Source organism: Glycine max, chromosome 14 (assembly GCF_000004515.6).
Source record: "Glycine max cultivar Williams 82 chromosome 14, Glycine_max_v4.0, whole genome shotgun sequence".
In the NCBI taxonomy this organism is placed as follows: domain Eukaryota; kingdom Viridiplantae; phylum Streptophyta; class Magnoliopsida; order Fabales; family Fabaceae; genus Glycine; species Glycine max.
In genome coordinates, this window is record NC_038250.2 from 1750462 (window position 1) to 1776037 (window position 25576).

Genomic DNA, 25576 nt, shown 5'->3' on the forward strand with positions numbered 1-25576 from the left:
TTGCTATGTGTCCACTCAAAACATGTATAGTTGATGAATGATGTAGGCTATCTGATGTACATGTCTGGCTAAAAAGTCCACATCTCGTGGCTCTCTTGTTGCCTTTTCATTTTTTTGATAGAATTTTAACCTTTTGTAATTTTAGGAGAAAAATAGTGAAATCATAATATTAACACAATAATGTAAGGTTATATTGTGCATGTGTGATAAATGATCTATTTAATAAAATAATTTATGTTTGATTTTTATCAAATGTAAAATTTTCTTAAACCATAATAATTACGTATTACAAGAGAAATCAGTTTCTAATCTAATAAGTTAAGAAACATATATCATCTCTAATTCCATCACTGAATTTGGATTAGCATTTTTTCATTCAGAATGGAAGTTGGGTTTTTAAAATTATCATAATTTTTTACTTGAACAAGGAAAGCTAAAATGTAAGTTGCATTTTGAAAGCTTTCTGATTTTCATCTTAGCTTTCCTAGTTTAATATGTTTTTTTAATAACCCTAGCTTTATGTTAAAAAGTGTTTTTTTAATCTTTACAGTGAAAAGACTTTAATTAAATTACATTTTTCCGAAACCCCACCTAAATTTGATAAATTTCCAAATATACGTCAAATATCAAAATCAATCCATTCAAAGAAGAGACACAATCTGAACCAAACCATAATCTCGAACTTTAAAAATTCTTTTTTTTTGGGTTAACAATAACAATTCTCTATATAGTGAACTGTAGACAACAAATAATAAAAACAAATACAATGAAATAATAAAGCCTAAAAGCAAAATAGAAGAGATACAACAATGATATAATAAAGCTTAAAAGCAAAATAGAAGAGATACGACAATGATATAATAAAGCTTAAACATGAGGTGTCAAAAACTCAATTAAAAAAAAACAATTTTCAAAATTAATGAATTGATAAGGCTTAAAAATGAAAGAGATACAAAGAAAAAAAATAGAATACTTTTCAAAATATAGGACTACAAGAGTCTTGGATTAAACTTCTCTGGAGAATGTAGTATGATATTAAAAAAATATCAAATTTAAAATAAATCAATTTAATCCTCTTTTTTTTTTTTTTTACTTTTTCTTCTCTCTTTCCTATTACAAATATTCCTCTTAAAAGCATTATGCTATAAATGATTGAGTCAGAAAAATTGAACTTCAACCTTTATCAGAATAAATAATGCTAATTTTCCTTAATTAACCACAATTTACACTGGCCTATCGATTATATTTCTTGTTTGATTACACATCTCTAGCTCTTTGCTCATGTCACAACCATAAATACTGCCCTCCCAATCTTACATCATAGGTATTGCCGAAGGCTTTCCCCACTCAGAGACTCCATTTCCTGCAGAATTTCCTGAGCAAGAGATTTAACTGAAAGCTCCACATCCTCAAGCAGTTCGCCAAGGAAGGGGATTGTTTCAGCTATGAACACTAGATATTCTTCTTTCAAGTTCTCCACAAAATATTTAACAATCCTGAGGCCCAATATTTTAGCTCGCAATTTTTCACTCCGTGTCTGCATCAAAACCTGCAAAAAACCAGATAAAGAAGCCAGAAAGATATTCAGTTGCTTAGGAATACAAGTATTTGCGGGGAACAAACATATAGCATTCAAGAGCTATTCATATTACTGAATACCCAAAACTATAACAACAAACTAATGGGCTAAAGTTCAACACATAAATGAGGCATGGATGACTACAAAGGACCAAAGCTAACATATTATGAAATGGGGATGCAAGAGTACAGGAGCAAATTCAGATCTTTAAAGATTATTGACTGAAGGGTAGGTCAAAACCGCAGGGATACAAAGCATCAATTGACATTATTACTAAAGTTTGATCAAAAAATGGCATAAAAGCTACAGTCTATTTACAATTAAACCTTATAAAGCCCGATAAACATAGCAGAAAAGGTAAACTCTAACATGACTGAAACCCTGTTCGGATAAACTATTCAATAAGCACTTACAGAATAAGGAAAAAAAGAGTGTTAAATGAATTAAGCTTCTCTCATAAGTTAAAATCAACTTTTATAGAAGTTCTCATTTAGCTTCTCTAAAAACTTATTCTAACTTGTGCACACGTTAATTTTAACTTACAGACGAAACTCAATCCATTTTACCTACTTATTTTCTTCTCTTAGAAGTTCTTGTTGAGAAGTTTTCCCAAATAGGACATGATTTTACTATGCCTAGGGTGACGTTGATAGGTAGTTGTTAGCAAGTCCAAAAATGAAGGTCTAGCAAAGGAAGGTTTTGGTAAGGATTTGCTCATTTTTCTAGTTTGAATGACTAATGTTAGAAACTCCACATTAGAACCTGCTGCCATTGCTAGGAGCCCAGTTGCTCCCGTCCACCTTGTTGGCTTGCTGCTGCACCACAACTACTGACTAAATGTTTACATGTAAGAGGAGTGCATTCATTGAGTTAAAAGTTTTTGGGGGCCATATCAGTAATTTACACTTTTATTATGGCCTTTAGAGAGTTAATTACTTCTATTGTTAGACACATTCTTAATCTATTGTTAAAATGTCTTGGGGCATCCATGCACCCAAACTAATAGGGAGAATAGTAGAACCAGCCATATTTATAACAGTGTTTCCCGAGGACACCTGATCATATGCATTTTTCACTCAATGAAAAACAAGATAGTGAAGCCAGTAAGTTACCACTTACCAGTATGTCAGTATCAAATTACTTGCCCAATCATTAACGAACAGTAGAAAAGAATAGAAATCATAAAATTCACCTCATGATTCAAAGGTTTCCACAAAAGGTCAGATCCAGCAGTCACTGCCATTTGACCGATGCACACAACCAGTAGGTCATCAACTTCCTTCACACTTAGTATATTCATGCTGTCATTCAACAGAACTGGTGGATCTACGACAAGTTGTGAAACAATAGGTCTCAACAACATCTGCAGCAAGCATGATATAACAGTCAGTGAGGGAATATAACAAGCAACTATATTACTGAAGGAAGCTGAAAGATTTAGGAATATTTTATTCCTCAATGGAATGAGAAAAGGGAATGAGAAAACATACAAACTATTTTTAAATGGAATGGAAAAATTCCCAATTAATGCATAACCTTTAAAAAATTCCACTCTAGGTGGAAAAAAAGCCTTCTAGAGAATTTTTTTCATAACCACTCCAAATGGTAAAAATAGATACTGATGCCCATGTGATACATATATCAGATATGAAAAGTATCTGATATGACTATGCAATTATTCTAAAAATGTATAGGATAGGTATAAAATATAAATCTAGATATGTAAAAAAAATTCTGTAAATTCAAATTAAAAGCATACTTCCTGCACATTATTTAAAAAAGTATAAATCATCGTAAATCATGTCCTATTAATATACCAATAGAAATAGTATCAATCTCATTACTTTATTGAGATCATCCATAAAGAGGATAGTAGTTTGCATTTTGGTCCATCAAGGGACAATGCTTCAATGTTTATACATGCTTCTATGTCTCAATATGTAAACTATATTAGATTTTCACACCTTTAAAAAGGCTTGATACTTCACAGACACGTATCAGTGAAGTATTTAAAAGTTTTGGTATCGGATACAAATAGATGAAACAAATGAGAGTTCTTATTATGTAAAAGAATTCACTTGCCTGGAAATTTGAGCAGTCAAGAAACTTCAAGGTCCCAGTGTCGTACAAGAAACACTTATGTAAGGATGACAGGACTAGAGCCCTGAGATGCCAGCCCTTGATAGACACACTGCCTATTTCTTTTATATTGCCATCATCTAGAATCCTGGCCTTTTTCTTCCGATTCACTCTAGACACTTTCACATCTCCACCATCGCTAAGATGATGAACACAACTACCAAGCAAGTGTTTGAAGTAAGGAACAAACAATGACCTACAAATAAGGATATAGCACCATCTTAAACCGCTGTGATTTGATCATTATTTTGGGTAAACAAGGTAACAACATAACAACTGATTATATTCTTATGTTTATCGGTGTAAACATCATAAATAATTAAGGAAATCACATTGAAAACTAACTTCTGATTTAAATACTGTGACCAAATTGTACAAGTCTCAACTGTCATAAGTGGTTGACATATTTACAGTGGTTCAAAACACAATTTTTGTATCTACATTAATATACACGTACATAATTTAATACAAACAAAAAGCTAAACTGTTCTTCTGAGAATACAAAATATACCCAAAATATTTACAAACCCAAATAAAGTGTTGTTTGACTAAATTCAAAGCATGCTTATTTCAAAGAACATTTTCTAAATCAAACAATAACAAGCTAACTAAATACTGACTTACCGATGGCTCTCTGTAAGCTTATTTACCATGCCATAGAATGATATGGCCCTATCAATGCTTCCGCTGGATGCAGTTTCATCCACTTCAGATTCTGCCCACTCAATACTCTTTATGAGAAGAGGCTTGAACATGCTCTCAGTAAGTTTTAAGGTTAGAACAGTCATTGCGTTAAGCACACCTTTTTCCACTACATCAATGTTTTGAACTGAAGGAGGACTTTGACGGCGCAGATCAAGAGCAACCAAACAAAGGTCAAATATCTTTCCATGGAATGCCACAATAGATGATCTGTCCATTGTACCAATTATGGTTCCCAACATATCAAATACAATTGTTAAGCTTTTATCCCCAGCCTCAATGGAAGCTGGGTATAATTTTAACAAAGGTGGCAGGGCAAGTCGAACCTGTAAAAAAATAAAGTGTTTGGTAAAGAAAAAAAAATGGGTATTTCATTTCATACCACATTTACACAATGCTACATTGTAACAAGTCTTACAGGAATTTTTTCAGCAAGAAGCTTTCGTATTCCATGAGCTCTAGACTCCACCTTTACATCCACTCCTGAAACATATTCAGGATAAAGCACCAGAAGCTCCATGATATTTGTAAGATACGGATTTAAAAATCCACCAAGCTTGTCCACAACTGCCTCCAAAGTGATGAGAACATAAAAATGGGATTCATTTGAGGCTGATAAAACATCAATGGTTTCGGGTTTCATATCAGCCAATACTCGACGAGATGACTTCATCACATTGTCCATAATCTTGGGAAGTTCTGCCAGTGATTTTGGACCTAGAACATTGATCAGGGCAGCAGTTGTTTTGAGGCAGCTAGAAGTCACAGCCAAGTTATGAGATGCAATATGTCTTGTAACAGATCCAAGGCACAAACTAAAGATGGAATTATTCGAAGGAAATCTTTCAGCCAGAACTTCTAATGCTGAAACTGCTGCCACTTTCAAGGAGGTATTCGATGAATCATCAAGTACTCGCATAATTTCTAAACACAATTTATTAAGTGATTCTTGAGAAGTTTCGTTCATATGAAGCAAAAGAAAACTTGGAGTTGACCTTGAACCTTTATTGTCTTTAAGCTTTAAGCTGACATTTTTATGATTTCTCGAAGCCTCACATAACAGCCCAAGAGCCTGCAGCACAAGAAATACAAATATCAAATCACAGTTCTCACTGTCTTGCTTTCACACCACAAAAAAAATGTGGATTTCTATTCTGTGCTCATGGTGTGCAAACATTGGAAGATTTTCATGTTTTTCGATATATCAATACTTTCTTTTCTATTAAAAACTTGGGGCGTTTACTTGCACTTCTATTGTCTGTTTTCTTTAGTTGCAAAAATGTCACCTTGCTTTCTATTTGTTTCCTATTGTCAAATACATGAAATGGAGGGGGGGGGGGGGGGGGGGGTTTAGCGTTTCCTGTACAATTAAATAAAAACAGGAAACAAATTGAAAACAAGGTTGTATTTTTGTAATTAAAAAGTGAAAACAGAAAATAAAAGCGCAAGTGATCACCCCCTTAGTATTTTTGGCTTCTTATCATGAGCTCATGCACACATATTAAAAGGCAAATAAATAATTTACCAAGATGTGTGGTCAATACCAACTAAACAATTTACAGTATATATAGAACCAACGGTGTTCATAACATATGTGAATAAAACCCAATCATCATATGAAAAAAGAATAAATGACCACTTTGTATACCCATCAAATTAAGTAAACATCTTGAAAATCAGGATGTTTAATAGAATACTACGAAGCAGATAAAGACACCGATTAATTGTGGTTTACCACTTTACCCTTCTATCAAAATAATGCAAGATCCTAATAAAATCTCATATTTTGTAACTTCATTAAAAACCATACCTTTTTTCCAACATTCTTGTCTGCATGGTGAAGCAATTTAATTATGCTCTTAAAGTATCCGGCAGGTATCATGACTGTTGTTAGATTCCTTACAACCGCACGCATAGTTTCCTTCAACTCTCTCCTCAGAATTACAGGGAAATTCAGTTGCTTTTTCCATGCATCTACAAGTTGCAAGAGTAAAACAACATGCTCCATAAGCTCACCCAACGCCCTCTGAAATATTGAAGAAGCGATCACATTTATTTTGATTATGAATATGTTCATCTAAATAAACAAGAGAATATAGGCTTATTCAAAGATTAGAACATTTTCTAATATATATATATATATATAAAAGCACACAACACTAATGCCATTGCTATCACAATAGGAAACCAAAAACAGCATCTCAACATTAAACCTACAAAGAAAAAACAAAATATGACATATATTCTACAAAGAATATTCCAGTTCATGTTTTGATAATGAATATTGTAGGATAGTTGTCTAAATTCCAGTCACACCTCTTTGGGGGTTGCCTTAATTGCAACCTCAAGGGTGGTGATTTAGTCCCACGTCAACTAGATATGTGGTTAAATAGAACTTATGAAGCTTGGGCAGTCCTCACCTTACAAGCCAGTTTTGTCAGGTTGAATTAGGGCCCTAAGTCCAATTTCTGATAAATATGTTCATCTAAAAAAAACAAGTGTTTATAGGCTTATTCAAAGATCAAAATATTAACACAAATATAAGTATGTAACATCAATGCCATTGCACTCACACTAAAACCAAAAACATCTCAGCATGAAACCTACAAAGAAAAGGAAAACAAATATGATATAAATTCTTCTACAAAGAATGAATATTTCAGTTCATAATGATGAAGTTTGCTTCTGCTTCAATATCATCGTAAGATCTGTCCCTCACCTTAAAATCACAATTTCTGATTGATGGAAATTTAACTTCATCATGTGTATCATACTATTTTGTCAGGCAAATTACATTGACACCCCGTCCAATACTGTTTTCTTTACCCCACATGTACCTCCTTCAATTAATAAATCAGGGAAGATATATGTTAATGATAGGATCCAATTGCATGCTATGGGAATCAAGTTGCACATTAGAAGTATGCAATTCTACCAAGGTTTATAAGGCCTTGGGCTCTCTAACTAAGTATAACGGCTAGCTTTTGTGGTGTTGTTCTCCCAAAGTTCTTATCAATTGGTATCAAAGCTTTCCACCATGTCCCTTAGCCTGCACACAGGCAGCATGGGTGGTGACGCCACATTGCAGCCAGTGGGTGTCAACATAGTATCCCCAAATTTATGATTTAAGAGATATCAACATCTCAACAACATACTGTATGTATCTGTTAGCCATTATTGGGCATGGGTCAGGCAAAAATAGAAGCTATTCATAAAAATCATAATATAAGTTACATCTAGATTTTGCCTTATAGAACTGAATAAAGACATTAAAAAGCATACAAGTATCTAGCATGCATCTGATGTGGATTTATACCTGAATGACTGTGGTATCTTCTCCTGATTTCAACTTAAACACAAATTCTGGATCTTGCAACTTTTGCAAAGAAAATTGCATTACAATAAACAATTCCAGAAACAGTGCCTGGTCAACATCACTATTTCCCCTCTGTTCAAGCAGCATGACTAAAGAAGGAAGCCAAATCGTACTTGTATATTGTTCACAAATTTGCACTGCAAATTTATATTCCCACTCCTCAGTATAAAATGTTAAAGCATGTGTCTCAACATAAAGGAAACAGGCAGCTTTCCTTGAAATTAATGAACGGAAAAGTAGGATAAGCAATGAGGCTAAGCTTTTACCCTCACCCAAAGTTCTGCAAAACAGCCATCATTATAAGACACAGGCCAAAAACCAATGGCTAAAGTATCAATAGCAGGATCATGATGTAGAAGTAGAACAATACCTTAATAGATATAACACAAATGACAGCCTTCTGTGCTCAACAATTTCAGGCAATATATCCATGAAAATCTGGAGGAAAAAAAACATATTAGAAGGCTGATCTGCAAAGAGATTCTAAATGTATCAAGCAGCAGAAGATCATTTCTGTGAAAAACAAACCTTCAGTAATTTCTCCACATCATCTGTCTGAGCCAGCCAACACGGAACAATTGCAGATATAAGATCCTCAAAAACATGCTTCGAATGACTGTCAATCTACAGGCACACAAAAAAGAGAAATGATGACACCACAGTTCCTACACTGGATTATTAGTCCCTACTAAATTGAATTGTGAAGAATTTCTCTTAAACAAGTTGCAACAGTTAATAAGTAAGGTCATCCAACAATCCCAGTAATTGAGGTAGGTGATGCAGGAATTTCCAAACCCCCTCCCCTTCCACAGATGCCTGCTGACCAAGTGATGCACAAAGGAAACACAGAAACGACAGAGATTACTGTAGGCTTTGAAACCATGTTAGATTTCATCTTAAAACTAATTGGCATTAAGTGAGGTTGTCCAACAAGTATAAAAACCGCACACCCTAGTAATCGAGGTAGGAGTTGTGGAACTTTCCAACAAGCACGGAAACATAAGAAAAGGATGTAATAAGCTATTCTAGCCAAATAACATCATTCCCAAAAGGGGAGCAAAGGATCTAATAAGCTATTCTACCCAAAGAATGCCCTAAGTTCAGTACAGGGAAACCCTATATTAACAAACCTGTGTGACAGCTGCTTGTCCAATAACTTCTAGAATATCAAGCATATGCTCCAAAACTTCTCCTGCAAAGACTCTGGTAACAGCAGAAAGTACAGAAAATACATGGTTGCAGGTGACTGAACCTGTGGAATTCCGGGCGCACTCTATCAATAGCTTAATGTTAATTTCATTTATCATTTTTTCCTATCAACAATGGCAAAACTTAATAATATAAGGAAATAGCTAAAATAGTGAAAAGGAAGTCAAAATAATATTTCTATCGTAATAAATTTTTCAGCTTCACAACTAGGAAGCATACATTTAGCGGAGCCATGCTTTTAAGAGAAATAATTATATCCTCCAGGATTATCAACAGAGTCTGTTGTATATGATATACTGTGTAATTGTTAGCTTCCGAAGGACTTGAAGGTTGGCTTAACCTTATCACCGGGGAAAAGGCACCATTCACCCATTCTTCTGAAAATACCTTGCTAAGAAGCTTAAATAAGGGCCCTAAAAGTAAATGCCTGCAACAATCAAACTGAGAAATTAGCACAATTAAATGCTTTAACTACTCATCTTAGTAGTACCCATAATGTAATGTTCAGATTCAGAAGTAACCAAGTCACCTGTTTGTTATGTCCTTCTTCAGTAGCAAAACATCAAGAAGGGAACTAAGGATGTAGACTGGATTAACTCTTCTGCATATGTCATTAGGAGGATATCCTGCTTCTTGATGTCCTATGAATTTTTGTTTCTTCGCCATCTTTTCTTCTGCTGAACTACTTATACAACTCTTTTGTGCAAGTATAAGATCAAGCATGTGGCCAACAGTTGAGAAACTAATCTGCAATTCCAATATATCCACCAATTATTCTGAATTTCATTTCTTTTTTTCCTTCCGTGGAATAACAAGTTGGAAAAACCTCCCACTACGTTTAAAAGAAACAACAACAAAATCTTACCCCACAAGGTGAGGTCGGACATTGAAGATCATAATGCAAAATAAACATCAAATAACATTGATAGTGCAAAACAACCAGTTGGTCCAAAAGGCTATGGTCAGTGATTTAAATTTTTTAAATTTCTCCTCAGGTCACTACCATATTAACTGTTTAAGGATTTTAAAAAAAAAACATTTATCTTATCATTTGAAAAAATTTACAATCAATTGATGAATTTGAAGCTAAACACCCAGCAAATAATGATGAAACACCTGTTTCACAGTGAAATGTGCTATCAAACAAAAAGCAAGGAACAGAACAGCGACACAGAGACAGCAGATAATGGAGGATAGAACACAGGGCTGCCAAGTTCAACAGCAAGAAACCATCGCGGTCTGATTGGGAATAGATGGAAATACTGCCATAGAAAGAGAGAGGCCATGATTCGTCCAGAATCAGAGAGCACAAAGCTCAAACTACGGAGCTCATTAACCACGGTAAAGGGGGAAAGGATCCAAGATCCACAACCCCACCCCTCAGACAACAACAACAACAACAACAACAACGCCTTATCCCACTAGGTGGGGAACCCCACCCCTCAGAAAAAGAAAAAAATAAATAAACACCCTTCTTAAAGGGATGAAAACCCCAAAGGTCCACATTGAATAATACCAAAAGATTAAGTTCTTTGCAAGTAACCACTAAAGAAATCGCACACACAACACATGATATTTGATCAAGAGCAAGGAACTCACATCTATGCACATTAATGCCTCTTTAGTTGCACGTTGTACATCATGATTATCATTATGCCACAAAAACACGAGCTCACAAAATAAATGCTCCTGACAGGCATAAGAAAAAACTATTAGTTTAGGTCACAGTAGAAGCTACATTGGTGATAATTTTTTCATTTACACAATGAAACAGATTATCATAAACTCATTAACTACATCATTAGCTCTACTCATCAATTATCATGAATGACAACTACAAACTCTGAAAATAAATAGATATACTGCCAATAAGACCTTTACTTCATTCTTCAACTCCATATAGAATTGATTGTTAAGTTTGTTCAAGACAGTGATACAAGGCTTCACACAGGCAGGGTCATCCAATGTCATGCTGCCCAACTGAAAGGTCCCAAGAATGAAGTCAGTAAATTCAAAATAACAAAACAGGACATAAATAAAACATACATCTTAATATCTCACCCGCAAAGCTTTCAGTAAAAGATGTTGAAGATCATTTCCACCAGAGGGAGATGACATAATACAGCTCTACGCATGAAGAGGAACAAGTTCACACCCAACCTCAGAATAAAGATTCCATAAGCTAAAACTAAAATATACAATACACATACCTCCAGCAAAAGGCACATTATCTGAGTTTCAGTGTTTGACAATTTTGGGCAAGACTTTTTGAGCTCATCATAGTACTGCTCCAGTAAAGAGGACAACAATGGCCCAACTTCTGGAACGTGCATAAGGGCATTCCCAATTCCTTTGAATAAGGATAAAATCATTAGCTGCAACCAACATCAACAAATAAGTTACTTCCTTAAAGTCCCGGCATAGCACAAAAACCCACACATAACACAATATATAATACACAAATAATCTGGAACTGAACATATGAAACCTTGATCTGTATCTCTATCTCCACAACTAAAAATATAAATAGCAACATAGAAGGGCATTAAAACGTCAAACCTTCCCATAGTTAGAGAATTTAAGAGTGGAACCCAAAATGAAGCCAAGAATTTTTATTTTTGTAGGCTGGTCAAACCTGAAAAGATATGTTTGGGAACAAAGTGGAATAAAGAATCTCAGAAATTAGCACAAATCAACATTTTTCATGAATGAAGATAAGGAACATTCTTATAAAAAATAAAAACAGAAACTAACAAGCAAAATGAAAAGGTAAAAGTAAGACAGAGAAAGTTACAAGATAAGACTCACAGATATATGCATCAAACAATGAGCATAAGTATCAGAACCAATAACAACAGAATATTCCCAAACCTATTCTATCCCTACAATCAATCTCGATAACACAAAACAGCAGCTTAAACTCCACTAAAATGGTAAGCCGCACAACATGAACATTAAACAAACAAAAACACTAAATCTTATATGTAAAGAAAATAAAACAATGTTAAAGTCTATATGTGACTGTACATGTGTCAAATTTTATATTAACACCAAATCCTACCTTTCATTATCCTTTAATCTAAATCCTAATATTGATTCACTAAATCAATTAGGTGACCAATTCTCTTCTTCACAAACGCAGCTTTCACGGTGGACCTAGAAGGATCACTTCAGGATGCTTATGAGATTCTGGTTTATAATGTCATATTGTCATTTAATTATGTAGGCTTCTTTGATTGGAGAGAGTCTCTACTAGAAACTTGTCTTTATATATGGTACATAAAGTAACTTTGCCTGCCTGCTTGAACTTTCTTAGGAAGAGAGTATATTTACAATTAGTATTTTTGCAATGACTCCATTCATGGCTATATCTTTATAGTCCAAAAGGAAACACTTGCCAATAACTCTTATCACAATCTCGTCAGCACTCAGCAAGGAAAAAAGAATCAAAAGCAATAAAAATACAAAGGCCAGGTACAAGTAGCGAGAAGAGAAAACAGTTGATCAAGTGATTGGTTCAGTGAATCAATCCGGGCCTTTTAGATTAAAGGAGAAGGAAGGAATAGGATTTGGTGTTGTATAAAATTTGACACTTAATGTCAATTGGTCATATAACAGAGACACATGCACGTGCACACTAAATCCTAAGGATGCAATTTAATAAAATACTCCAAACTAAAGTGTCATATTGCTTAGTTTGGAATTTATCAGAGTTTCTTATTTCAAGTTTATCGAAGAGTTCATCTAGAGGAAATAAATAAGGACAAGAAGAAGATAAGCAATCATTCTAGAACAACACAATAGATCAAAACAGCTCTTAAGTGAAAACCCATAATTACAAAATTTATAAGCAATATAATTTATTAGCATTTGTACTAAGTTAGGATTTTGAATAAAAATAGGATCATTCAACTGTCAAGTTAAGGTTCCATCCTACAGTTTATGCATTGGTTCAGTACCATTTTAATTCTCAGCTGTGTATATATGTGTATATATATATATATATATATATTCAAATTTAACATTGAATGAATATCCTAGTTCTCCCTCTATGCCATCTACCTAAATTTCCATTTCTCCTCCCACCCTTAATTTACTTTCCCCTTCCCTATATGACTTTATTTGTGTCATGCCATCCCTCCAATCCTTATGAACTTTGAGTTTTGACAATGGGGACAATGAACAGCAACAGAACAATTATTTCCCATGACAAAGGAAAATTTTCTGTCAGTTGTCGAACATTGTATCATTTAGATTTTAAAAAGAAAAGGGGAAAGCTGCTCTCCACATTTAAGAAGATCTAGCTAATTCCAACAACAGAACAAGAGAGCATGGTCATATTTGATAAGCAGCAGCTAAGGCAATGAATATAACAAATAGTTCTAAGGTAAGAATATTGGTGCCAATGAAATGATAATTGTCATAGTAACATCATAAATACCTTTTTTCTATATTTTGAGGTACCAAGATATTTCGAGGCTCTAAGATGTTTGGACAGGATGAGCTCAAAGCAGATGCAAACAATGAAGGAAGAAATTTCTTGTCGGACAATATGAATGTTTTCTGCTGATCCATCAACGCCAAAACATCACCCAGAAAATGGATCCACGTTGCATTGTTACCTGTTCTTACCAATTTAGAAACTTATAAAGTTCCAAGGTAAAATTAATTAGGCATTGAGAGCTACATCAAATTATTCTGACAATAAAGTACCATTTTTCTTGCCAGAACGCTCAACATGACACCACAATGTACGCAATGAATCGATACAGTTCATGGCAGCAACCCTTATAGTCTGGAAGAAAATTCAAAAAATGCAAACAAATCATTTGAGCCGATGACATTTTCTCAAAAAGAAAACAGCAAAAAAAGTAACAGAGGATAACCATTTGTCAACAATTATAAATTGCCAGTTTGCAGAAAATGAGAAAAAATACACACAAGGTCAGAGAGTAACGCTAACAAAGGATCATACCTGATTATCACCCGCCAATGGAACAAGAACAGAAGGAAATTCAGCTAAAAGTTCAATTTGCCATTTATCTTGTGACAGGCTACAAAGAAATGCATAGCATTGAAGACTTTCAACCTGGACTGCAGCAGGAACACCTGCAGAACGAAAGATTCAACCAAAAAATATCAAATATGCCAATTGAATTTTATCTGACTTCTGATTCATAAAATGTTAAAAATATCAATTCAAACAACCACGATTTCGATCAACTCCCTCTCCCTCTCCCCTCCCCCCCCCCCCCCCCCCGAAAAAAAAAAATAGAACTTAATTGCATTTGCATAGATGGACGAAACAAACTGGAGGTGATATGAGAAAAATCAAACAAAAGGGAATAAGTGTATAGCACCTTCCTCTGTGAAAAACTTGGATAAGAGGCGGGGAGGTGATATTCTGCACTGTGCTGCTAAGTAATGGAGGTGTTCGTGGAATGCATGCTTCAATTTAGATGAGGCAAAAAATACAAACAGATCCCTTATCTTGCTGACCCACTTATCATCATCATGCTGCATTTTGTAAAAGGTTAATATCCAACCAATGTTGAAGGTGAGAGTCTAACAACAACAAATTCCAAGAAGGAAAGCAAGTTCATAAGACAATTGAAAACAGGATTACAAATAGTAAAGGAATTACTAACAAGCAGAATGTCGGAAGGTAGTACTGATATTAGTTGTGCTAGTCTCCAAAATATGCAAATCATAACCTTCACATTTAGATGGCTCAGCTTGACATACAAAAGATCATTAAAGAATGCACTGCAATCCCAGTCTAACACTTCAGACTTGAACTGCAAAACAACCCGAATTCCCAACAATCAGAACAGAAGTAAAAAATTAGCTTCTCATTACAAAAAAGTAAGCAAATAATGAAATAAAAGCACAAATATGCTAGTAAATCCTTTGTACCTCATCCAATGAGACATCACCAGCTGTCACTGATGTTTCCCACTCAGCCTTTAGAATAGGAAATACACATTCAAATAGAGCACAAATGTCTTCATCTTTGATCAAAAGGAAAAAATCAATATTTAGCATTCCTTAATCCCCTCTTTTGAAATTTTTTGGCGAAGAAATCTAATAGAGAAGAGAAAAGTACAACTAGGGGATGTATAAGATATGCTTCAAACATTTATTTCTAGCTTATTTGTTCAAACATTACTTTTTTTTAGTCATTATACAATATAAGATTATTAACTATTTCTGAAAAATATTAAAATGGAATTCAAAAAGAGAAGGGGAAAACAAACCTTTTGGTTTTATCAAAAGAGACTGCAAAAGAACAAAAAAGAAGAGTGTCTTTGACAACTCCAAATCACTGCAGCTTTCAACAAACCAAGCAATATGCTCTTTGGGATGGACCATGAAATTCTTAGCCATGTTATCAATAGTCTTCAAGTTAATTGAAGATAAACTTCCAGGTATCAATGTCTGCAATTTTACTTCAAGAGTCACTAAAGTAAAAGATGATTGACAATTTCATCTGACAAACATATTCATGAGTGGTTGTGATTACTGATTAACAACTTAGAAATATGATGAAACCAAAAATATCTTTTTAGAAAACCCACACTACAAGTACTACTAGTAAGTAGTAACATATCATGTTCATGTACTAGACTAGTCATGGTCCAATTGGGTTATTCCCACCATAATATCTGTATTTCAATTTGCAAAGTTTTGGTTTTCCAAAGGAGACAGGACCTAATGCTTGATTCATATCTTCAGTTCACCTTGACAAATTCTTTATAGGATCCTGAGTTTGACAAACTTGCCTTGTTGAGCAACAGAATTAAATTTCTTCATATTGTAAGTGTAAATTAAATTTATAGCAAACTAATTCCAAAGTAGATATTTACCCCTTTTCCAAAAGAAGACACAACAATATTCTGATAAAGTGGCCAGTTTATTTTGTTGACAAGTCCCAGAGCCTTTAAATTCAAGCTCTGTGTCTGCACATGGCAAAATAAGTGGTTATTTGATAATTACCCAGAGAAGGGGAAATCTAAAAGCTATTAAATAAGTACAAGATCAAAATATATTAATTTTCTATCAGAAAAACAAATATTAAATATGAAGTTAGCCACTACCTGAGGTAGAACAAGGAGTAATGGAAAAATCATAGCAGCAACATTCTTCAAGTAATCAGCATGATCACTAAAGTAGGAGATGGCATTCTTTAGACAAGTGACAGCAACTTCACCATTTAGACTATAGTTATCAGCTGAACCTACAAGAAGATAATGGGCGAATAATACATGCAGTGAATAAGAGAATAATTTTTTTATTCAATTATGTAATCCTCCCATCCAATCTTGGGATGGATGCATCATCCTTGAATGAATCATTAGTAAGGAACCAAGCAAAGACCATTGGTTTAAAGAATATCTAAACACAAACATCTCTAGGAAGCCAAATTCATCCTTATCCATGGTTACAACAGAACTGGAATAAGTTAACTTCACAAAGACAGGAAACAACTAGCAATAACTTAATGAGGACAAATATACTCCAGTAACAGCAGCACAACTGGAATAAGTGTATGAACTGAAGGTTATATGCTTGTATGTATCTAGTCAACATAAAGTAAAAGCATATTTTGATAAAATAAACATAAAAATGGACAATCAGACACCCTTGAAAAAGAAAAGGGAAAGAATATAAGTTCAATAGAGCAAATCAATCCCAAAATACACAGAAGAATAAGCATAAGCATATTTTGAACCATTGGAAAAACATTAAGGAAGCTTAGACATTTATAAGACCACATCTGTATTCTGCACATAACCACACCACCCCCTAACAGTCATCAATCATCATCCATCAAGAATGCATTCAGAGAACAAATTCCTTGTCCCAGTTTATGGATAAATTGATGCATGGTATGTAGTGCTTCAATACAACATGCAGAAACAATGAAGATGAAATCTACCTAATTATTTTAATATACCACCAATTACCTGACAGCAGTTTGTCAGTGCATCTTTTTAGCACATTCTGTAGTGCATCAAGAAGCTTAGAAGAATCTATTACATTTGGCAAGCCATCAACATGTAAAGCTGCTTGAACAACTGTTAGATCTTTATCATCAAGCTGTCTTAATATGTCCTCTTGGATGTTTATAAGATTCTGATAAAAAAGATGTGTTTTGGGGTTAGTTAAAGGTTGAAGACTTTGAATATGGCAAAACAGTATTAACACATTCTAGCAAGAACTTTAACCATATTATATAGATTTCCCTAAGTCAACATGAAATCAACTCAATTTCGCATAAAAACAGCATAAACCACGATGATAATCAATTAATTTATGGCTTATAAATATAATTGATTATAGCATACCAAGTACTAAATAATGGTACCATTGGTACTGAGTACTTCTTACTAGAAATTGGTGTTTGTGTTTGACAATGAAGCATGATACAATAACTTTTTATAGCATTTTCCACCACCACACTTTCTTTTGGACAAATTTGTGCCCTTGAGTTCATCGTGGGTCAAGGCTCAGTTTACAGAGGGGTTCACTTTTGAGTTTTGACAGTGCTGTAAAGACATTGGCTTTAATCTTGAGTTCTGTGGTCTTCACTTTTTGCTAAGCCTTTATTACTTGGCTCAGTTCAAATGAAGTTGAGGTGGCTTTTGAGGGATATATACTCCTCCCACTTTGTACACCTACTCTTTCAAATGAAGTTTTCTAACAAAACTCAATTATACCCTCCCTCACCAACAATGTGTAAAATCAGTGGCCTTAACAAATTAGATCAGAAATGCAACTCAGTTCAAATCATTCAAAGTAGAACTTAAATGTATCAAAAAAATATTTCCAAATAAAACTAGTTTAACAGCAAAATTTTGTAATGCAACCATTTCCTAAAAAATATAAAATCAAAGAGAAGTAATATACCACCACCATCAGAAATTACACACACCTAAAGAGGAATTAATTTACACCGTTGTAAATCACACTTACTCTTCAATTATTATGAAATGTAATTTTTGCCAACAATTGAATTATAATTATATATTACCAAAATTATTTATGCCAAATCTTGTAAAATATGAACAACAATAAGAAGAAAATCGGATGGGTTTTATTTTTATATATTTCAGAAGTATATATGACATTAATTTTGATGAAATGAATGATGTATCAAAAAAATTTGAATTAATCTAAAATTTTGTAGACATGATAGGAACTTTTAATCCAACAATGGGTAACGAGATAAAATTATCCAATAAAAGGTTACTGAATGATGTAAGAGTGGGTGTAACTTATATTGAACAATCCCCCATTGTGTGTGGGTGTGAGTGTGCAAAACAGAAAACACATCAAGCAAAAATTTAATAGTTCTGCCACCCAAAAAGAGAAACATCAAGGCTGTTCTTCAACCAGTGTCATAAATGAAAAATACAAATTGAAGCAAACATGCAGTTTGGGAGGACAGGTATATAAAGGAAATAAATCACATAAGCAAGAAGTTTCAACTTTTTTCCAACCAAAAGGAGCACATCAAGGATGTTCTTCAAACATTGTCATAAACAAAAAATACAAATTAATGGAAACATGAGGTTTTGGGAGGACGGGAAGATTAGCAGAGCATATATACCTCTGAAGCAACTGCCTTGGTTTTGAGGATAATGGAATTATTTAAATCAAGCAGCGTAGCACATCGAACATCAGCCTAGACCACCATATCAAATATAAATCATGAAGCTCTTACAATTAAAAAAAAATGATCACTGTAGAACAGGAGAATACACACTTTTACATTTACATACACCTAATAATCAAGAATAGGTCAATGGTTAATACCTTTGGATGATACAGGCCCAACCAAATATTTGAGTCTGAAATATTAAGTGAAGAATCCATATTCCCATCCAACATCTTACATAAAACCTTATACAATGAATCATCTTTCTTAGAACGTGCTTTATTATCCTGTTGAACATGTTCAAAGTTCAAGCCATTATATACTATCTGACAATGCATGACAGCAACAAAAAAGCAGACAATTCATCAGCATACCTGAAGGAAATGATGAGTGGCATCTCGTAATTCAGAAGGGTATTTTGTATTGAAAACAAACAGAATCTTTTTTGCCCACCTAGCTAATCAACATTTGGCAAACCAACATTATGAGAATAATAAGCTAGGCAACAAAAGATAACTGACTAGTTGTAAATTTCTAGTAAAAAAGATAAAGGCATACCATATGAAGCTATATGATTAAAAAAAAACACCATAAGAAAAGAAAACAAAATTATTCAGGAGCAAAACCTGACAATAATAATTTACACAGAAATCAACAAAACTTCTTAAAAAGAAATTTGAATTTCCAAGCTGAAGCAAGTAAAACAAAGTACACTGACTATTGAAGACATAACATGCATGCATGATACACATAGATAAATCATAAGCCATATAGTGAGATACACAATTTGAAGATATCTAGTTCATTAGTGCATTTGTTTACAACACTCCAAATTTGTTTTAAATCACATATTCAACTGCTTCAAAGCTGTTCCACACTCAAACTTAGCCAAAACAGAGTTGGTATCAACAAGGATTGTTAGCAGCATTAATGAATAGGACAGTAGTATATGCAATTTCCTGTCTTCATATGTACCTTTCATGGTCTCTGGGTTTCTTCATAAATCTATTTATTTACAATTGAAAAAAAGAGTATGTAGTTTCTTAACAAATAAAACTTCCCTTCCTGAAGGCACCCTTTAGACTTTAACAAATTCCAATTTTCTTTTCCCAGTTTCAATACAGGGTTAAAATGTTAAAGAATGGAGTAAGATTCTTTGAAAACAAGGCATTGTAACCAGTGTGATCCAAGAGTTTGGCTCTTAATTGAGAAATGCTTTTCATAATGTAGAAATGGAGTGGGTCAGCATTCGGTATAATGCAATGCCTTTATTCTGGTGTTTCAAACTCTAGTTCTTACTATTTATACAGACTGGACAAACATTTTATTACTTAAGTAATATTGATACAGAAAACAAATCACTGCTAAGTAGACCACTTTTAATATCATGTATCTATTGCATGTTTGAAAAGTTGTGTCGGGGGAAATAATTTCCAGATAAGCTGCCAAAAAAATTTCTTTGCCTCCAAAATAAGCTTATACAAACACAAAGTAAGATCAAACTTCATGGTGAATGAAATTTCCCAGTAACTTAAAATGCATCCATGGTCATTGCTTTCAGAATTCAGAAGCACATTTTCACACAGGTATTCAAACAATTTTTTTACAGAAGTTTAGATGTGATTTCTCAATCACCAAATGAGATTTTCATTAAATATTATTTTCTTTAGAAATTCATTGATTCACTCTTGGTACGAATTATTAGATCAACCTTATGAAGCACACCAGGATATATAATTTGGGGTACAGGATAGTGATCAGCTTTCTACAATTCAAAATCAGAATACACACCTGACATGGAAGAAGTTGAGTCGCTAACTTTTTGTGATAATTTCACACAAGTTGAAAGGATCTTGGTGACCACATGATAAACAAGACCATTTATGGGGACTTTTTCTATTAAGGATAGCAAAGTCCGCTGACAGTATTCATCAGAAGAACTGCAAATGTGTTATTGTTATAATCAGCACAAAACACAAGCTTCTATAAGATATGACTTAAAGCATATATCTCCTGAAAGACAATCATAGGAAGCACACCTGCAGTCAATCAGGGAGTCCAAAAGCACAAGGAGAAACTTTTCAATATTGAACTCCTTAGATAATTCTAATAAAACCCCTGCCAGGTCCCTATATGAAAAGGGATTTAATATATCATAAATATAAATAAAGAAAAGACAGTCAAAGCACAGTGATTATGCATATGTTGAGCAGTTTGAGGAAGACTACCTTATTTCCTTTAATATCTCCAAAGCCTTCAATGGGAGTATTTCAACATTTTGAGACTAAGAAAATTCCAACAGAACAAATTAAAATAAAAATATAGCCAGATTCAGAAATAGATATTGCACAATGAAAGGAAATTGGATGAAATACCATTTACCCCCCTCCCCACCCCCCAAAAAAAAGGATTAATGCCTCCGTTTAAACCATACACAAGCACACAGGATTACTCTAGTACCTGAACAAGACTAATTAAGGTAATAAGGGACAATCGAAACCAATGGAGATCTGTCAACTCTGTAGCCTCCTGACGAGCAACCTCAGCAACCAAACGTATCAAACTATTCAAAAGTTTAGGAGCTAATGCAGTTTTGTTTCCAAGCAAACCAATGATCATCAGAGAACCAGCCTGCAAAATAGAAAACCAAAAAAAAAAAAGCACAAGAAAGTGAGCTTCCAGCTGCTAATTGTAAATCAGGACAATTTGACAAAAAAATAAGCAGGAGAGGGTGCCAAGAAACATAGCTCAAATACACAAGTATACATATATTGTTAGAATATGTGAAAATATTTTATCATATGTTAGAGTGTCTTAGATTATGTTTTAGGATTAGTCTTCCTATACTTTCATTATCTCTCAGGATTGCTCTATGAATAATATAAATAAGGGTTAGGACTTCAGATTTCATGAATATACCATCCAAGACATCGCAATTCATCGTAATAATCAGTAAAATATCATTCAAAGCTTCTATTCTCTTCTTTACCTCCCTCTATACCTAAAACCCCATAATTTCAACAGATCAAATAAGCACTAAAGTAAGGTCACCCAGACATATAATCATATTTTATGATTGTGCTGACATATATTTCCCTCAACTTAAGTGCTATAGAAACAGATGGTTATGGTCTTTGTTTGGTGCTCAGTGCGGGTTTATTTTAAGGGAGTCTCCAACACAATCACAAATATGGAGAGAAATTGGAGGGCTCTTTTATATTGGTGAATTACTTTTATTTCTGATTTTAATGAAAAAATAAGGGATATTGAAAACTATTTAGCACTCAATCTGTATCACAGCCTAACCATGAAAAAACGAAAATTCATGACTGGAAAGATTAAAGCCAACTCATTTTTCACAAATAAAAAATCTACTTGCCCAAGAAATAAAAAAGAATACTAAAGCTATAACAAAACAACAATATCCAATCTTACTCCAACTAGGCAGGGTCAGCTGCTATATTCTTGTATGATGTTACTATTCTAGAGTTCAAGGGTTTTAAAAAGCAAAGGATCAGATGCAAAATAAAGCAATCAATTGCTTGAACAAAACATAGATTATAACATGATCTAGTCAAGCAGATTCTACATTTATGGAAACAAGTTATACAGAAAGTAGAAACTAGTTTAACACAACAAACATAGCAACAGTGAACAAACTTGTACCACATAAAAAATTATGCACCACTATTCCTATTTGTGATGAATAGTATTGCATTAGTGGATATTGTAGAGCAAAAGAGCAAATTTATTTCACACAGTCTACCATTTGAAAGCAATTACATTGCCTACTAATGAGCAGGTAATCACAAAAATATTACAGTATGATACCCAACTATAATCAGTTTTAAATTTTAATACATGGAAAATAATTTCCTAGGAAGCTAACCTTGTGATCTGAAACCTCCTTAATGCCAGGCTGAAGACTCACAAAAGGAAGTATCCTCTTTACAAGACCATCATCAACAGTCACAACAGTACCCAAAACTTCAACGAAAACAGCAGTACAAAAGCGAATTGCAGGCACTGAAGGTCCAGACTTTTTTGTCGGAGATGCCTGTAACCAAATCCTAGCCATCTAATTATTTGATTCCACTAGAGAACTTCCAAATTCACAACTAAACACAAAACAATTACTCACATAGTTGCATAGGGCGTCTAATATGCCCTTATCACGGATGCACTGCTGCACTATGACCATTCTAGGTAGCCGTGCACCAGAGGCTTTCACACCATCAAGAAATCCCCATTTAGTATTCCTTTACAAAAATTAACAGAAACATCAGAAGCCTCTCCAACCAGTAGTAGTCTACACCGCAACCAAACCAAAAATACATAATAATATCTTACTAACCTTGTATCAAGTATCTGTACTATTCGAACAAATTCAGGCTCGTCGTGGTACGGCAAAGCACACAACATCAAATCCTCGTTGTTGTATACATGAATCCTGAAACTCAAAACAAACCACATCAAAAATCACAAAAAAAGGTAAACTAGGCAGAGGCGAAATGTGATTATCAACACAACACCCCTAGGAAGAAAACAATTCATAACACATTGTTGAAAGCTCACTTGTGTCTACGTATCAAGTACTCAAGCGTTTGAAGGGCGGCAGTATGAAGAAAATATCCAGAAAGTAGTTTCAAGTATGAAGCAATGGAGACATTAAGTTGATTGTTCTGTTCTATTCCCATCAACTCTCTATCCAACTCTGTACTCCTGTGGCTAAACAAATCGTTCTTATAGTTCCTGAACCGCTCATCCATGCCAATAAGAATCTCTAAGCCTGAAATAATGCATCACATAAGAAAAACAAAACAAAATCAAAACGAAAATAGAATATAAAGTAGCAACATAATTCATATGCTCCATGGTAATCACTGAGAAGTTAATTCGGTTAACTGAATTGCTTCAGTTGCACTAGCTACGTTGAAAAGAGCGAAATTAAAAATGAGAAGATTGACCTCGAAGAGCTTCGGTGAAAATAGCCTCGGTGGAGATGTCAGCGGCTTTTTTGGGATCATACAAGATGGAAGGGCGAGTGAGTGGCCTCTTGAGAGGGTCAGAGTCGGTTTTGGCGAAGGATCTGATAACTTCTAATTGCGAGGCTATGGAGGACGCCATTGCTAGGGTTTTGCTCCAAAACGAAGCTTAAACGATTTTGGTTTCAGTTTTGGTTCTTCTTCTGCTTATGCTTCTTATTGTTCTCTGCAGAAGAACTTGAAGAGTGTGAGAGAACCAAGTGCTATATTGATTTAACGCTGAGCTGCTTGTAGGGTTTAGGGTTTTGTGTTTCCAAACCACTAATGTTCCCTTTCTAAACGACGTCGTTCCTCTCTCTAATAAATAATACGCTTAATACTTGTCCACTTTAATCAATATTTTTATTTGAATAAAAAATAATACTTTTTATTTGTTATTGTATTTATTTATAATGTTATTTAATTTAATTACAGTATTTCTGTTAAAGAATAAGTGTGAACATAAATTACATCAAGTAAAATCTAAAATATTGAGCATCATATAAACAGAAAAAAAATTTATAAATCTAAATCTTAAGATTTTAGATTAAAATATAATTTCAGATTTATTAGTATAAATTTTCTTGATATTTAACTTATATAATAATTTATCTTAAAAATATATAATTAATTAATCGTACAACAAACTCATTAAAGGGAGAAAATAATAAAATTTCAATTTAAGAATAAGAGAAATGAAAGACATTAAATTTTGAAAGAAAAAAAAATCTTAAAATCATTTTTCTGGTGCTTTCCTTTTTTTAAATACATTATTGTTTATATTTTTTTCTTTTTTATTTTTTCTCTCTTCCTCTTTAACCAAGCATACAATTAGCAAATAACTAAATTCATATTTTTCTAAAACGTAAGTTCATAGCTTTAACCGAATATACAGTTAGACAAACTTCACCAAAATATATTAAAGATACAATGCAATATTATTTGATTCATCAAAAAATTGTGTTTTCTAATGTTGAGTTAAATATGATGGCTGGAAATACGAATATATGAATAAAATTTGAGTCAATGGACCCAATACAATATATTAAAAGGACAAGACTCTACCTTTGTTCAGCATAGGTGAACATGGATATATTTAGGCACACACCCACATGATTAAGTCTGAAACTCTCAACAGTGAGGAGATTGTTTGTAATGTTATTGATAGTAATTTATTGGAATGGATTTTGATGAATTTTATAGGATCTTTTAATATAAAATATGAATTTTGATGAATATTTTTTGTTTGTAATCATAATTATGATTTTTTATAGCTCATAAAAAAGTCTTATATAGTATTTAAAAGTGTACAGATTTTTGATGAATTTTTTTAGATAGATTTGGACGAATTTTATAGGATTTTTTTAGTATAAAACATAAATATCACACTCAACAAACAATTATATTAGACTCTTCAGATTTTCTTTTTTTTTCTTACAGAACTTATCTTTTTTTCTATCACACATAATATCCTTCTCTCTCCATTGAAGGCTATGAACATATTCATAAATTTCTTCACAAAAAATATCACTATGATGATGAATTTTCAATTGAATTAACATATGATTCTTTATTTTCGGTATTATCACTTAACGAATACCATAAATTTAAATTCATTGTTCAAATCTAACAACATAAACAAGAAGATGTTAATGCATATAAGCTTAATAAATTATGTGAAGAAACGTTAAATAGGAAGACAGAGAGTTAGAATAAATTAACTATTAAAATATTGGAAAATTTTGTATTGATTAGACTCTTTTTTTTTTTTATCTAAACCGTACCATTTATTTATTTTTATCTTTTTTATTGACTCTAATAATCTTGAATGTTTCTAAAAATTTAGTGAAGTTATTAAAATTTTATAAATCTACCCAATCTTTTCA

At 33.4% G+C, this 25576-nt stretch overlaps 1 protein-coding gene across 3 annotated transcripts; it reads right to left on the reverse strand.

Annotated features, from left to right (window-relative positions):
- Window positions 1-1179: 1179 nt before the first annotated feature.
- On the reverse strand, window positions 1180-23936 carry LOC100796965 (uncharacterized protein At3g06530). 3 transcript variants are annotated; one of them, XM_006595678.4, is made up of 40 exons: window positions 23634-23936; window positions 23242-23455; window positions 23021-23116; window positions 22808-22925; window positions 22556-22723; window positions 21127-21297; window positions 20895-20950; window positions 20706-20795; window positions 20458-20606; window positions 19041-19123; window positions 18825-18953; window positions 18619-18693; window positions 16973-17141; window positions 16103-16242; window positions 15872-15964; window positions 15263-15443; window positions 14922-15016; window positions 14654-14803; window positions 14366-14522; window positions 13981-14114; window positions 13719-13800; window positions 13447-13627; window positions 11565-11640; window positions 11216-11380; window positions 11067-11132; window positions 10881-10985; window positions 10605-10694; window positions 9535-9752; window positions 9225-9432; window positions 8927-9109; window positions 8325-8420; window positions 8167-8234; window positions 8069-8076; window positions 7737-7933; window positions 6231-6446; window positions 4839-5492; window positions 4343-4746; window positions 3662-3914; window positions 2772-2942; window positions 1180-1549 (listed from the first exon to the last, which is right to left on the reverse strand). In XM_006595678.4, exons 1-40 carry the CDS (start codon window positions 23791-23793, stop codon window positions 1319-1321), a joined length of 6300 nt encoding a protein of 2099 aa, XP_006595741.1. In that variant the 5' UTR covers window positions 23794-23936; the 3' UTR covers window positions 1180-1318. The 3 variants fall into 3 exon arrangements, with proteins under 3 accessions (XP_006595741.1, XP_006595740.1, XP_006595739.1); XM_006595677.4 differs by having other exon boundaries at window positions 7737-8076; window positions 10887-10985; XM_006595676.4 differs by having other exon boundaries at window positions 7737-8076.
- Window positions 23937-25576: the final 1640 nt, after the last annotated feature.

What these genes read in the sequence shown, in the direction of transcription:
- LOC100796965 (XM_006595676.4), bottom strand. Translation starts at nt 23,793, where the DNA reads ATGGCGTCCTCCATAGCCTCGCAATTAGAAGTTATCAGATCCTTCGCC. An exon ending in TACCTTCCGACATTCTGCTT is followed by an intron (nt 14,523 to 14,653) that starts GTTAGTAATTCC and finishes TACAAAATGCAG; the next exon opens with CATGATGATGATAAGTGGGT. An exon ending in ACAAGAATGTTGGAAAAAAG is followed by an intron (nt 5,493 to 6,230) that starts GTATGGTTTTTA and finishes CTTGTGCTGCAG; the next exon opens with GCTCTTGGGCTGTTATGTGA.